The sequence below is a fragment of the Acartia tonsa genome, chromosome 13 (assembly GCF_053477335.1).
Source record: "Acartia tonsa isolate MP-2025a chromosome 13, ASM5347733v1, whole genome shotgun sequence".
NCBI classification, from domain to species: Eukaryota; Metazoa; Arthropoda; class Copepoda; order Calanoida; family Acartiidae; genus Acartia; species Acartia tonsa.
This window is the reverse complement of record NC_137272.1, coordinates 2,629,800-2,646,053: the sequence shown is the minus strand read 5'-3', so window position 1 is coordinate 2,646,053 and position 16,254 is coordinate 2,629,800. Positions and strand designations below refer to the sequence as shown.

Here is a 16,254-nt window from a genome sequence, read left to right as displayed (position 1 = left end):
AATCCGATCGGTTCAGTGGTTACCGAGATCTTAAGCTTCAGACGGACGGACAGACAGACATCAAGCTACTTTGTATTATAGATAGAATCTTAAATCAAAACTTATAATCACCATTTGTATCACTATCTTCCTTTTTAGAATGATCTCTGAAATTTAGGTTCATAATTAAAACATAAAATTGATACTTAATTCTTATTTTTCAATGAAAATTACATTTGAAAACTTACAAAGATAATTTTGATGTCTTTTTCCTCAGTTTTCTTCTTTTCTTTTTAATATCTGAAATGGGAATAGTGTATTCAATTCTATTATCATATTCATTAAATTTCTTTTTGGGTCAAGGCAGGTCATGGTAAAATGTTCCTAGTAACGATCATCTCCTATGATCTATGAAATTGAAAGGCTGCTAGCTGCAAAACGGCTGAACGTACATATCATGCCCGCAAACTATTTTAAGCGATATAAAAAGGCCTACAAATAATTTGGAATAGCCCAAATGAACAATCATGTACGGCAGAAAAGTTTAACTGAAGAAAAAACGCGTAAAATAAACCTTGTTTACGCATTAATGTGGAACCTCGTAAAAGTGTCGAACTATGACGTCAGAAAAAAATAACAATTAACCAATGATAAGCCAGTATTCACTGTAATTGACCAATGGTAAAATATATAGCGGTCTCTCATTGGTTAATTATTAATTTTTTCAGACGTCAATGTCAGACACTTTTACTGGGTTCATTAATGTGCACTTGATGTAACTGTGCATTATTGATTAATTACTATTCCAGATTATAAAAACTGTATGCGTTATTTTATGCATGTTCAGCCGGTTGGCAGCTGGCAGCCTTTAAAATTCATAGACATTGGAGATTATCGTTACCACGAACATTTTACCGTGAACCGCCTTGACTTTTCTATGACAGTGTTACCTATAGTTCTTGGAGATGATCTCAAAGTTCCAAATCTACTGGATAATTCAGATTCACTGAAAAGAAAAATGATTTTATTTTTTGACTGAATCCAAAAATTGTTTTTATATTCTTTGTGATTACTTTTGTTATTTTATAATTACCTCATAGTGTTCTGTTCAATTGGCATTTCTAACTAAAACAAAAGAAAGTTCCATTAATTTCAATTTTTTAAACTTAAACTATTTCTTATTTGAAATAATGTTTACTACCTTAAGAATATCATCAGTTGAACTGTGTAGAAATTGTTCTTTATCTTTTTCAATTATCAAAGTATGGTCTTTTTTCTCTGGGCTTAATTGCATACCAACTTTTCTAACATTTTCTTGTTTGCATCCATCAACTCTTATTTCTGATTGATTGGCTTTTATTTCTGATTGTATTGTTATGTCGTCTTCATTTTTATAAAATTTGTCTTTGCTATTTCTTTGTTGCATTGTAATGTCGTCCTCTTGCAATGGGATGTCGTCATCTGACCAGTTTATAGAAGATTCTTGATTAGTGTCTGGGTCCTAAATATGACATCAAGGTAATGTTTATGGTAGTGGTAAGGTTAATAGTTATGTAATGTTAATATTAATTTTAATGTTAATGGTAATTGTAATCTTAATAGTAATGTTAATGGTAACATTATTGGTAATATTCATTGTAATGTTATTGGTAATGTTAATGGTAATTTCTATGGTAATATTAATTGTAATGTTAATGGTAATGTTAATAGTAATATTGATGGTGATATTAATGTTAATGTTAACAGTAATGTTAATGGTAATGTCAATGTTTGGGATAATGGTAATGTTAATTATGATGTTAATGGTAATGTTAATGGCAATTTTGGTGGTAATGTTTATATTAATGGTAATGTAAATGTTAATATTGATGTTAATGTTAATGTTAATGGCAATGGCAATGTTAATGGTAATATTGGTGGTAATGTTAATGGTTATGTTAATGGTAATGTTAATGATAATGTTAATTGTAATATTAATGGTAATGGTAATGTTCATGGTAATGTTTATGGTAATGTTGATGGTAATGTTTGTAATTAATTTTATCTCCCTTTGATTTTTGCTATATAAAATTATTTTATTCAAATTACCTTTGCAAGAGGTAACATATCTGCATATTCTTGTAGTCTAGGTGGCTTGGGTGGAGCTGGACTAGGAGCTGAGGTGACACTTTTCAGGGAAGTCTCCTTAGGAGAAACTGTCCTTGAAAATTCTTTGACAATTGGAGATGTTGTTCTTGATGAATGAACTTTATTTTCCTGTGATAATGTCATTGATAAAGGTTCTTTACTTGTTGGGGTTACAGTCCTCGATTTAATCATTTGACTTAAAGCAACTTCATCTATGGTAGAATCTTTAACATAAAAAGATGTTTCACGTTTGTTTAGAGAATTATATTCTTCATTCTCCTCTAAATGGTCACAACTAATATGGTCCATTTGGTCATTTTTATTGTTTTCAAAATCTTCATTGATATCAAGTTTAGAAGAAGGGGGAGATATATCATCAGCTTTGAAAGAATTTAGAGAAGGATTCATCAATGAGGATTTTTCTGGTTCCCCATTGTTCTTCTGTTGCTCTTCAATGGAGGATTTGAGATTGGATTTAAATTTTTCATGAAGGCTGATGTTTTCCCCATTGCTTGCACGTAATTGAAGAGGTTCATGGTTATTATCATCGTTGTAGTTATCTTCAGCTGATAGGTCAAACAGATTCTGAAAACAAAAAGGTTTGAAAATTCATATGATTAATTTTGGAAAAGATGATATGGTATCCAACGAATATATATTTTGCCCTACTCTTTTTTATTATTGTAAAAATGTTTGATATAAAAACAGGATAAAAAAAAACTAAATCTACATAAATATTTTCTGCATAGAAAAAGCAAATCAGTTCAGCGATTATGGAGATTTTTGAGTGGACAGACAGACAGGTATCCTACCACTGTAACATTAGAACCAACAGCCACGCACTTATGGGCCTCTAGGGGCACTTAAGGGAACCTTTTAGAAGCTTCTCTATAAAGGAGACCCAGGAGATCTTAAGATGCAGACAAAGGATGAATGTTTTTACCTTAGATTTAAATATTTTAGCATCAAGGGAGGGTGAGGGGGTTCTGAGCGGGTCAGAGTCGTGCCAAGACGAAAATTCACTTTCAACATCTCCTGATAAAGATAATTTTTCTGCTATTAATCTGTCACTGGTAAATTTAGTACTTTTTATAAATTAACAATTTGGTCATAATGGTAAGAATGAAGATTCATAGTATATTTATATTTCTAGAAGTAATTAATAATGTTAATATATCAGTCGTGAGCGTCTACATTGAATAAGAAGAATATTAATGCATAAGTCTTAAAAACAATTATCGCAAAACTGCTTAAACAAATGGTACTGTATAAAAAGGACATATTACATTTTTAGGACTTGATTATAAGGATACTTCGCTTATAACATTGTACCCTGTTGTAATAGGAATCAGTATTCCAAAATTCAGATGAATAGGATCATTTTAACATTCAAAAATTCGTTGTAAAGAAGTAAAAAATCAACATGTTTAAAATGGACGTACGGACATTCTGGTAACGATTATAGAGTTGCTATGCTTTCTAAATCGTACCCAATTACTACAAGAACCATAATGCAAAGTTTGAAATCGATAGGACAATTCTAGCATGCCTAAATTAACGAAAAAAGCTATCCGTTAACGACGGACTGACGGACGGACGGACGTACGGACGGACTGACTCTAATTATAAAAAAGCTACGCTTTTAAAAAGAGCGCTAACCTCCTCCTGTTTTTGGTAAGGAATCTTTTTCTGATCTCAATACTCTCGGTGTTGATTGTGGGGATATCTAGAAGAAGATAAAAAAAACATTTACAGTTGTGTAACTTTAATTAATCTAAAATTAGGTCAGTTGGTTTTTAAACTTTCGTTATTTTCTTTAGTGTCAGTCACTGCTGTTTTTTTCTCTGTCTGTCTGTCTATCTGTCTGTCTGTCTGTCTGTCTGTCTGTCTGTCTGTCTGTCTGTCTGTCTGTCTATCTATCTATCTATCTATCTATCTATCTATCTATCTATCTATCTATCTATCTATCTATCTATCTATCTATCTATCTATCTATCTATCTATCTATCTATCTATCTATCTATCTATCTATCTATCTATCTATCTATCTATCTATCTATCTATCTATCTATCTATCTATCTATCTATCTATCTATCTATCTATCTATCTATCTATCTATCTATCTATCTATCTATCTATCTATCTATCTATCTATCTATCTATCTATCTATCTATCTATCTATCTATCTATCTATCTATCTATCTATCTATCTATCTATCTATCTATCTATCTATCTATCTATCTATCTATCTATCTTTCTATCTATCTATCTATCTATCTATCTATCTATCTATCTATCTATCTATCTATCTATCTACCTATTTATCTATCTATCTATCTATTAATAATTACCTTCGAAGGGAAGAAGGTCAAAGGCTGATTACTTTTGTCAAGCTCTTTTAGAAGTGTCAACACCTATTGAAAACATTTAGAATTAGATTTGTGTTGTTAAACAAAAAAAACTAAATGATTAATTATTTTAGCTCCTTATTTGTGAGAAACATTTAGCCAATTCAAAGTTTGATGAAAATTTTTTTTCATTGATTAGCTGAAATTCAAAAAAGTTTGTCTATTTCCCCCAAAGTGTCTTGTCGAACATTAAAACCTCTCCCTCATAAAGAAAAATGATTTCGAAAACAAGAGGTGGTACTTTTCGTTTGTTTGTTTATTGCTTAGGTTAGGTTATATTGAGTACTTGGCAGCCCCGCAGGGTTAGGGCATCACAGGTATAGGGATTTTAAAAGGTTAAAAAGCACCTCCCGAGGAAGTTCAAAGATCAAGTAGGGGTGTCCCCCCCATTCCCCCCCCCCCCAGTTTCTTCCCATTTACTTTCAAATTATTTCAAAAATAAGGGAAGGTTTACAGCTCAATAGTAACTTTTAGGGAAAGCACCAGAAAACCTACTCACCCCATTTCTATTATCAGCCGCGTAGTCACTAACAGTTTTGCCATGTTCGTCTCTACGCTGCACATCTGCACCATACTCAACTAATACACTCACCAACTCTCTATAATAAGAAAACGTTTAACAAAAATTAATGTTCTCCTCCAATGATGATAAATAAAATTACCCCCTCTGTAGATTAAAAACTATTTTGCAACCAACCTATCACATTAACAAATAAGATAAAGAGGTTATAAAACTTTGGGTACTAGTGGTGAAATTAACAGTACAATGTCCCCCCCCCTTCCTCTTAAATAAGAATAATAAGTATGACGATAAGCGATGCATTAACAAAAACCTTTCAATATGACAATCAAAATCTGGCTATTCCCAAATATATTCCAGACGTAATTTTACATATTACTTTAGGTTATGATGAAAATTTTTACCTATAACCTTTTTTGGCCGCAAGCATCAATGGTGTCACTGAAAACAAAAAATAGTTCAAGCTTAAAACCATTCATTTTTTAATAAAATAATTTCTAATATTTTACATTAATTTTACCTAATTGATGAGTTGTAATGTTAACCAAAGCTCCATTCCTCAATAACAATTCAACAATCTAAAACCATTGATTTGTTTTTGTAATAATTTTTATAATTATAACTGGATTTCTTTATACTTATATACTATGAATTTAATTATAAAACCAACCACCTCATGACCAATAGAAACAGCTAGATGTAAGGTAGATAGATTTCCATAATTATACCTGGATTTCTTTATACTTATATACTAAGAATTTTAATTATAAAACCAACCTCTTCATGACCAATAGAAACAGCTAGATGTAAGGTAGATAGACCTCCATAATTATACCTGGATTTCTTCATAATTATTTACTATGAATTTTAATTATAAAACTAACCTCCTCATGATCAATAGAAACAGCTAGATGTAAGGTAGATAGATTTCCATAATTATACCTGGATTTCTTTATACTTATATACTAAGAATTTTAATTATAAAACCAACCTCCTCATGATCAATAGAAACAGCTAGATGTAAGGTAGATAGACCTCCATAATTATACCTGGATTTCTTTATACTTATATACTAAGAATTTTAATTATAAAACCAACCTCCTCATGACCTATAGAAACAGCTAGATGTAAGTTAGATAGACCTCTATAATTATACCTTGAAGTCTTTATACTTATATACTATGAATTTTAATTATAAAACCAACCTCCTCATGACCAATAGAAACAGCTAGATGTAAGGTAGATAGACCTCCATAATTATACCTGGATTTCTTAATACTTATATACTATGTATGTTAATTATAAAACCAACCTCCTCATAACCTATAGAAACAGCTAGTTGTAAGGTAGAAAGACCTCCATAATTATACCTGGATGTTATTATACTTATATTCTATGTATGTTAATTATAAAACCAACACCTCATGACCTATAGAAACAGCTAGATGTAAGGTAGATAGACCTCAATAATTATACCTGGATGTTATTATACTTATATAATATGAATTTTAATTATAAAACCAACCTCCTCATGACCTATAGAAACAGCTAGATGTAAGGCAGAAAGTCCACCATAGTTTAATATATCTGGATTTCCTCCTTTTCTAAAATTATTTAATTTTAAATTAGAAATAAAATTTCCATGGGTCTAAGTAAAAGAATAAGTTTTAAAGCAAATTTTAACTATGTATATATACAAAACTGTGGAGTATATACCACGTAACTGGACAAAGTTTCTCAAAAATCAGCCATGTGACGTCATAAAAATGAGGGATTATCCATCAACGAAGCTACTCTAAAATTCACTTTGTTAGTCCATCCATATGTCAGTTTGTAAAGCTATAAAATGTTGATTTCTTAGCGACTATTCAAGAAATTAAGATCGACTATTTTTATGTGAATCATATATTCTTCCTATTTTTCTTTTTCTCTTATTTGACAAATGAACATCTGAGCTTATTTATAATTATTTTTAAAATAAATTATATATTGTTTTATTATAAAACAATATATAACTTTATAACTTTAGCCGTCTCAATACGATATTTTATATAAAATATTGTACTGCCACGGCTAAAGTTATAAAGTTGTACCAGCACGGATCGGACCGCGCCAAAAATCTTTTAAAAATCAATGTTTTTTAGCAGTGACTGTAGCGTACCGTCGGCCCACCTCCAGACCACCTCTGGATCGCCCCTATCTGGCGCACCACTAGAATGATTTAAAGATCCAGCTCTGCTCTATAATCACTTTGTCCCATTGGCAATCCATAACTTATACAATTAAAATCTAAACCTGAGAATTACAGCCAAAGAATCATAATTTCTCTGCCTAAAAAACATGAACATTTATAATACTTATGTTAAAGTAACAGGATGGTTCTCTGTTTGTCTGTGTGTACTAAAGGATCTCGCTAACCGTTGAACCGATTTGTTTCCCCTTTATAATGTAGTCCTGGGAGGGTTATAACTATTTTGAGAGAGAGTATCGCCTACCTCCCAATTGAAATCGCCTCCAGAAATACCCCCCCCCCCTCCCCCCGACCTCTCAAAATAAATTTTCTTTTTCTTTTTAAAACTAATAGGAAATGGGTGAGAGAAGGTCTGACCTCCCATCTCCTCACCTCAAGTGTATGATTGTACATTTTAATATTAGTAGTAGAAAACTGGGGTATATTCACTTTCGTGGCAACGCCTCTTAATGGCCGTTTATCATATTTTTACAGTAGCTATACCCCTATTTCTAGCCCCTGCGGGGCCATTTGCCTAACCCTGTGGGACAATCACATAACCCAACTTAACCTAACCTACCCTCAAATAACCTATCAAAAGCTACTGAAAAAATACGATGAAACGCCCTTTAAGAGGCGTTGCCACGAAAGGGAAATACGATGCTAGACACAATTTTTCAGTATGGCTTAGAACCGGTTCTAATTCAGCGGATATTAATCGGTTTCGAAGCAACACTGGAAAACTTGTTATCATTTTCATTAATTAATTTAATAAATAATTACCTTACTGCAATGTGGCAAGCTGTGTTTCCCTTACCATCTAAAAAATATAATCTTCATTTAGCAAAAAAAACCTTTAGTGGATAGAATGGATGATAAATTTGTGTACTACATCCCCAATTATGATACATAAGATTATATCAAGAAAAAATATTATTGAAAAAATTGGACACTATTATTTTTTAAAAACCAATCAAAAGTTTTTTGAGCCAGCAAATAAGATATCGTGTTTATAAAACTTTGAGTGCAAGTCAAATTTACAGTCCAAAGTCCCCTCCCTCCGAAAATAATGAAGTTACATGGACTTAAAGTACCCAGTTTTTTTGAGCCAACGAATAAGATAACGTTGTCTTAAAACTTTGAGTACAAGTTAAAATTTTTAGTCCAATGTCCTCCTATAACTATAGAATGCTTGTTTTACCTGGAATATCAGTTTCAGCCCCTTTATCCAGTAAAAACTGTATCACTTCTATATGATCTCCTTCTACTGCCTATGAAAAAAATCCTTATATGATAGCAGGAATAAGGTAGAGCCAACAAGCGAAATAAATCTAAAATGATATTTGGGCGACAGATAAAAAGGTCGTCTATTTTTTATTAGTGTTGCCCCCCAACGACAGCTAAAAGTACTGCATTAAATTGTATCTTTTTATAGTTCTAGAGAGTGTTTATTAATGGGAGGGCACCTTTTCAATATAAAATCAGTTATGTAGAAGCTATACATTTAAATCGTACATACTTTGTTCAGTGGCGTGCGAACCGAAGGGGGCATTTGGGGCAATCGCCCCCCCCCCTAGCGACCAAAACGCCCCCCCCCCTGCCCCCCCCCTAGCCACCGCCCCCCCTGCCCCCCCCCCTAAATGTTGAAAAATGCCCCATTTTGCCCCCCCCCTGGTCAATAAAATGCCCCTTTTTGCCCCCTACCCTAAAAAAAGCAAAACTATCCCAGTTTCAAAAAAAAGATCAAGAAATATTCAAAAAAATTTTTTTTGGCGCTTCTTGCCAACCAGACAGTTACTATTCATTTAACCTTACCAAATTTTTAAATTAGTGTAGAAATTAGGTTATAAACTTTTTTCACTGAACATAACAAACCAGGTAATAGGAAGTATTTTATTTTGTATAATATAAACATTTTACCAAAGAAATTTTGTACATCCCCAATGATGATACACAAAATCACAAACACTTATTTAGATTACAATTAGTGGATGAAATGTATGGAAACTCGACTTAATTAACCAACCAATCAAAATTCCATTAAAGTTCCCAAAGTTGTTGAGCCAACGAATAAGAAAATTTCATATGAAATATTGGGGACTAGTGTAATAAATAGCCCAAAAACCCCTCCCTCCCTGCATATTTGAAGAAAAAAATTTGCGCTTCGCGCCCTTCCAAATGGTTTCTGCTTTTTATCACATTGCATTGTATATTGTGTTTTTATTTCTTTAAAAACATGTGTAAACAACAAATATTTAATCAAAAAGTTATTTTATATAAAAAAAAACAGCGTTGATATTTACTAAGCCTTGTCTAAATGAATAACTATATATGATGTCATATTATTTTCAGGATAAGTTTATAATTTTTTTTGTGTACATACCCTTACAAAAAGACATTTTTTTTATGGCAATTTTCATTAAAAACCATTAAAACTAACTACACTCTATAATCCTAACCTGATCAAATACGCCACTCTTGTTGTCTTTAATTGATTTTAGTTCAAAGGGGGAGTAAAAATTTTAGGTGCCCTTCACGCACCGCCCTTATAAATCTTTGGAAACACCACTTAATCAAAAATTAACAGAGTTTTAAAGTGCCATTGAAAGAGGGTAGGATATGTTGATATAACTTTTTAGCTTCTCTATAATTCACTATGGCTGTCAGTACGTAATGCTAAGGGGGAAATGTGATTTTTTCAACTGCAATTAAAGATAGAAGGCTAAAACTTAATGTTAACATTCCCATCATTATGGAGTATAATTAACTATTAAAAATTCATGAAGGTTGGACTGCTTTTCAGGAAGTTTTTGGCTATTTTTGTATCTTTTAAATTTCAGGTATAGTCCCTTTTGTGACATTGCCTCTTAAGGTGCATTTCGTCGTATTTTCACAGTAGCTTTTCACCTATTTATAGCTCCTGCGGAGCCAATTGCCTAACCCTGCAGGGAAATCACCTGACCTAACTTAACCTAGAATAACCTTTTAAAAGCTACTATGAAAATATGACGAAATGCCCCTTAAGAGGCGTTGCCACAAAAGAGACTATACCCTATATTTCTAAGAGATTTTTATATCTGTAGATGAAAGGACAAGTAATTTTTTTGTGGATTATAATATTTAAAAAAATAAAATTTCTCGCTGATTCGAGCATCCAGTATGTAATTTACTTTGACTGTCATCACACAACTTACAGGAAAAAGGATTTGTGACTTTTTCTACCTAAAATATATATTTATTTCAACAGATGCTCTTTAAATTTACTTGTCTGTATTCTTATTCATGATTTTTTGTGCTTTGCTACTTAAAGATGTTGTCATCCTTGTTGTCATACAATAAATAAATATTTAAAATAATTTTGGGGGGGTAAATACCCCCCCCCCCCAAAAAAAAATAAAAAATCTCTAACAAAAAATTTTTTTGCGAGCTTCGCGCGCATTTTTAATACTAAATTTTTAATAAAATTTAAATTACCCCCCCCCAAAAAAAATAGCTTGGACGCCCCTGCCTTCCACCCATAAAAAATGTTTTGTGGTGGGGGGGGGGGGGGGTGGGGGAGGTTAAATTATCTTCTGTACTTTTTTTTCAAAGATGCTTTCTAGCTCCCTTCCCTTCGGTCATTGCAGGGTGGGGAGAAGGGATGGGGGAGAAGAGATGGGGGGGGGGGAAAGATGTGGGATATAAATGGGAAAAAGGGATGGGGGAAGGGATGGGGAAGAAGGGATAAGAACTAGAAGGCCCATAATCAAATAAACCCACCCCTTAAAACGCCCTTATTTAAAATTAGTATATATAATCAAAATGCCCCCCCCTAAAGCAAAGTGCCCCCCCGGGGCACTTTGATTTAGGGGGGGGCAAAATTTTACAAAATCTTCAAAATGCCCCCCCCTAGACAAAGTGCTTCGCACGCCACTGACTTTGTTATTCATCTCAATGTTTGGTTTTCTAAATAAGTTCTTGGGCCGTTTGGAATCACCCCTGCTTGGCCCATATTTGGAGCGCCAAATCCCTGCGGGGCTACAATATTTTTAATATAACCTAATTATGCCTAAAGTAAAACTCTAACAAACAAAAAAACTTTCTTATTCTATGCAAGGCATGAAACCGCGAAATGGTATATTTTAGCTTCTAAATATGATATATTTTTCTTCATAAAATACTTAATTTTCTATCCTTATAATAAAGTAACAGGATGTCTGTATGTCTTTTTGTGTCTGTGTGTTTGTTTGTACCGAAGGATCTCGCTAACCGCTGAACCGACCGGGTTCTCCTTAACGGGGTAGCTTCTCATAGGTCCCGGGAAGGTTTATAACTATTTTCTTGGGGGGTGGGAATTGAATTTAATAACCTATTTTTTTTTCTATGGGCGAATTCTCTTTGCTGGGATGTGGTACCCTCCCCCAAAATAGTTAAAAACCTTCCCAGGTCCTATGAAAAGCTACCCTGTGAGGGAGAACCATATCGGTTCAGCGGTTAGCGAGATTCTTCGGTACAAACAGACAGACAGACATCCTGTTACTTTATTATAAGGATTATCTAACCTTTTGCAAAGGCGTAGCTCCGTCATTATCCAGGCTGTTCGGATGAGCTCCATTAGCAACTGAAATAGTGTAAGGGACATTAAATCGAAAATTAGCCTCCAATATAGCCATACATTGTAATTTTTCTTAATTTAAACAATAGCATAACCATCTGTTTTACAATGACGAAGATTTTTATGGTGCCTATTAAAAATGACGTCACACTGACCAACCATAGGTCAATTAAAATGTATACTGGCCTGCCATTGCTAATTTAGTCTGTGTAATGGCCTATCATTTTTGGTCATTTGTATTGTACATGTGGTATTCGGCAACCGTGAGCCATGCCTATGGCACCCCTGACCGGGGTTCGGGGAAGGGCCAACGGCCCTCCCCTGAGTCCTGGGGAAGGGGTCTGCCGACCCCCTCCCTATGTCTAAAATTAATGATTGAATCTGACAAGCTTTATTATGGTTAAAACTGTATTGTTAATTCCCCCACCCTTTCCAGGGATGGGGGATCATTATTGCCCAAACTGACTATTGTATATGTATTATAATGCTTTTATGTTATGATTACTTATTCCTATCTGTGTAGTTATTGTTTGTTGTATATAGCTTTAGTACTCTTTAGACCTTCAATAAAGTGACAACTGAAATAGATGTTGATTATTATTTAGTGAATGCTAGAGAAGCGTAGCTTCTCTATAGTAAGGTGTCCACGTCTGTCACACTGCCGTAATCTAATTGAACTCCGGTGTCTGCCATTTATCCTCGGCGGATACCACAACTTTTGGTGACAGCTGTGTGAGATTACGGCAAACCACAAGTGTAGAGCAGACGCGCAGCTGAGGCTAAGGTACTCCCAGCAGTGAAACTGGCAAAACTGACACAAGCAACCTGAATTACCCACCCTGGATAGCAAGGTCTAACTCTGCATCCGGCAGTTGTGGAAGTGAAACAGCGAAACTTGACGAAGAACCGCGAGAAGCGCCGACATCTAACGGAGAATTGAGCGCTCAAAGGGCTGAAATAGGCCTGCGGACTGGCTGAAACAAGCCAAATAAGTGCAAACGGCTGAAAATAGGCCAACCTTACTGCAAGAGATAGCAGGATCCGAACCAGCGGCGCTAGCAGGACGGGACATTCCCTGCCGCCATCAGCCGGATTGGGATCAGCGGCGCTAGCAGGACGGGACATTCCCTGCCGCCGATAGGCTGAAAAACGCCACATAGCTGCGAGCTGCGAGCCAACATACGAGTGTAGTGCACCAAAGCAGAGAAAACTACGTCAACTCCAAGTATCCTGAGAGGCTACAACGCACCAACCCATCTAGAAAAACAGATATTATATCACATTGTAGGGATTACCACCCTGGTGTGATGGTTAAACAATAGATTTATGAGCAAAGATTGGCAAACAATTTGTTGTGTATTGTGATAAAACTAAAAATAGAACAGGCTTGGATTTGTTGTGTATTGTGATAACAACTAAAAATAGAACAGGTTTGGTAAACAAATCTGTTATGTATTGTGATAAGGACAAAAATAGAAGCTAGATGTAATATAACAAATGCCCTGATAAACAATCTAACCACCCCAAGCCTACAGCACAACAAAAATACACCCCTTATTTCAGAGGAAAGGGAGGGGCCCACTCTCCATTGAAGGAAATACAATCAAGGTGACATAACAGATAAGCCTAGGATTAAGGAGAAAGGGCACCATTACCTCATCACACAGTTACCTCAAACCCACAGCACTCCCCCCTTCCTCACAGGGGGAACGGACGGATTTACCCCGTCCCCTCACGCGCTTCCCCCCTCCTACCCACACTTGACTAAGTCCGCCCACGGTGTGGAGCTAGTGACCGGGAACACAGAGCGCCATTTACGGGTAGCGCAACGGAGTGCGGAAATATCATAAAATTCAACGGACAAAGCGGACCAATGAGAGAGCGAGTTGAGGGATAAGTGCGCGTTTTACCTGTGTGCGCGGATTTGACGGTGCGTAAGCGCGTTGCAAGGACAGGAGATTTCACGCACACACACACACACCGGAGCGGAGCTACTCCATAGCATCTAACAGAGGTATTTTTAGAAAATAAAGAATTACAAGCTTCTTCCTTATCTATAGTGTGATAAAGGAAAACCAAATCAGTTCCTGACAGCAGTTCAGACCCTCAACACCTATCTACCCCTACCAGCCTACTCTACAACCTCAGAATCCAACTAGTGATAAGTACAGCTAAGTTATATCTTTGTAACTAAACTACCAACCTAGTGATAAAACAGTGTTGGCTGTTAGGCTAGAAGCCTCAAGTGACAAACCATTTATAATATTGCCTTATAACCTTGTGTCCCGCCGTTGAACCGTTGACCCGATGGAACAGCCGCAAGCGCCAGGAGGCGACCAAGCCCCAGGATGGCTCCAGGATGACCCTCAGCCGGCTCCAGCCGAGTACCGCAAGCTGATGCTGAGTAACCTGCCGGAGTATAGAGGACCGCCCAAGCAATCCTGGAGCTCCCACATCCGCAGACTCGAGATGTCATGGGCGGCTTACCGCGTGCCGCCCCATGACTCCCTCAACCGTCGCAACGCCCTTTTACTGTCACTGGTAGGGCAAGCGGCGGAAGTGGCTTCTCATCTGTTTGGCGAGGCAGGCCAAGCCTTGACCTACGAACAGGTCAAGGCCGAGTGTGAAATGTTATTTCGTCCCGCCTTTGAATCCCAGACGCTTAAACAAGCGTTTAGGGATTACAGGCAACACTCGACAGAACCTATACAAGCATACATATCAACAAAGTGTGCCTTGTATAGGGACGCCTACAGCCATGAGGATCTCGAGTTATTAGTGGACGAATTAAACTGGGCATTCGTAACGCTAATGTGAAACGTGAAATGATGAGTCATGAGATCACCAGTGTACCTGAGTACACACGGAGAGCCATGTTCACCGTCACAATGATTACCAAGCAGCTGAAGGAGGGTGTGTGCCTAGTGGACGCTACCGACGGGCTCACAGGATCAGCCAGCATCCAGTTGCCCCAATATGACGAGTCGGAGCCAATGGAGATTGGCGCCTTGGCTCCGGGTCTCCACCAGATGGGGAAGGTCGCTCCAGATGACAAGGTTCCAGGCCGCTGTTTCCGCTGCCAAGGGAAAGGCCACCGAGCTCGAGACTGCCCGACGCCTATGGAAGTCAGCCTAGAGGAGAGACGCACCCAGCCACGCCGTGACCGTTCTGCCAAGTGCGAGCGTTGCCACTATGCCGGCCACACGGCGGCCGAGTGCAGAGCTGACTGGGACCAGGTAGCCGGCCGCAGGCGCACCGCAGACAAGGGTGCTCCCCCAGAAAAGCCCAGCAGAGTGGCCCATATGGAAGGGAGCGCGCCCCCAGCGCCACCGCAGCAAGCAGCCGCCCCCAACGCAGCGGGCCGAGCCGACGGGATGCCGCAGTTTGGGACCGTTCCAGCTAGGATCAACGTACTGGGCGGCGCGGCTGAACCCAACCGGGTTGGCCTGGGCTTCAGTCTCAACCACCTGGGGCCGGAGTTTGTGCAACCCAACAACATCGCCGAGCCAGAAGTTCTGAGGCCCCAGCCTTTTAGCCTCAACATGATGGAGCCTGCTAGACCGAGCCTACCCAGCAAGAGTGGAGGGGCGCTACCCAGCGTCACTGAGACGGTGTACGGGGAGGCCCTGGCGGCCGCTGAACGAGAGAGGCAGGAGGCGCTAGCCAGCGCAACAGAGTCGATGTATGGGGCGCCACCCGGTGCCGCCACCTGCGATGACTGGGGGGTGCTAGAAGTATAAGGACTTGCCTGTGCCACATGCACCTGAGTTCCTAGGGCAGGGGAGGGACGTGAGTCAGGGCGAGCCTGTGCCACACGCACTTCAGCCCCATGCCACTGGGCATGCCATGGACAAGGGAAGGGACCCCTTGGGGCTAGGGGAGCCGACACCCAGGCAAGCGCCAGTCGCCTGCCAGTCTGTCATTGGGGAGGGTATCGGGGTGCCTCGGCCACACCAAGATAACGCTCAATGGAAACTTGTACCTAGCCAGGAGCAGCCCAGCCGTGTCCAGCCCCGAGAAGCAGCCGTGACCCGAGCCGAAGATCCCCAGCCGCGTGCGCGAGGTAGATGGCTGTCTGGTAGCTTCTCACACTGGTGGATGGTCCTGTGGGGGACTACTGCTCTGGCAGCTGTGTGGCCTACAACCAGCTACGTCCTGGTGGGATGGGACTGTGCCAACCCCACCCACGTCACAGCCTACAATAAAGAAAAGATGTGCAACACGGAACCTCTACACCAGGAGGTGCCCCTGGGCCATGAAGTACACGTCCTGCAGCAAGTCAAGATTAGGGAAACAACAGGATACAGTTGCCGGCTCACTGTGTCCCAGTGGACATTCAGGTGTGGGGTATGGGGTCACCTCAAGGTGACCTCGGTCCCCACCCTCATGAGGC

The 16,254-nt window shown here is 38.1% G+C and overlaps 1 protein-coding gene across 1 annotated transcript in view; it reads right to left on the bottom strand.

Moving 5' to 3' along the window:
- LOC145304404 (uncharacterized) overlaps positions 1 to 16,254 on the bottom strand; it is a 28,817-nt gene that overhangs the window by 2,880 nt on the left and 9,683 nt on the right. The window contains exons 8-24 of the mRNA XM_080146286.1: positions 11,809 to 11,867; positions 8,469 to 8,538; positions 8,051 to 8,087; positions 7,333 to 7,368; positions 6,563 to 6,641; positions 5,558 to 5,615; positions 5,442 to 5,478; positions 5,017 to 5,116; positions 4,461 to 4,523; positions 3,766 to 3,832; positions 3,050 to 3,141; positions 2,068 to 2,691; positions 1,181 to 1,480; positions 1,073 to 1,104; positions 930 to 985; positions 228 to 279; positions 112 to 146 (exon numbers count right to left, since the gene is read on the bottom strand). Of these exons, the coding sequence (XP_080002412.1) occupies positions 112 to 146; positions 228 to 279; positions 930 to 985; positions 1,073 to 1,104; positions 1,181 to 1,480; positions 2,068 to 2,691; positions 3,050 to 3,141; positions 3,766 to 3,832; positions 4,461 to 4,523; positions 5,017 to 5,116; positions 5,442 to 5,478; positions 5,558 to 5,615; positions 6,563 to 6,641; positions 7,333 to 7,368; positions 8,051 to 8,087; positions 8,469 to 8,538; positions 11,809 to 11,867 (1,797 nt within the window). The remainder of the gene's footprint in view (positions 1 to 111; positions 147 to 227; positions 280 to 929; positions 986 to 1,072; positions 1,105 to 1,180; positions 1,481 to 2,067; positions 2,692 to 3,049; positions 3,142 to 3,765; positions 3,833 to 4,460; positions 4,524 to 5,016; positions 5,117 to 5,441; positions 5,479 to 5,557; positions 5,616 to 6,562; positions 6,642 to 7,332; positions 7,369 to 8,050; positions 8,088 to 8,468; positions 8,539 to 11,808; positions 11,868 to 16,254) is intronic.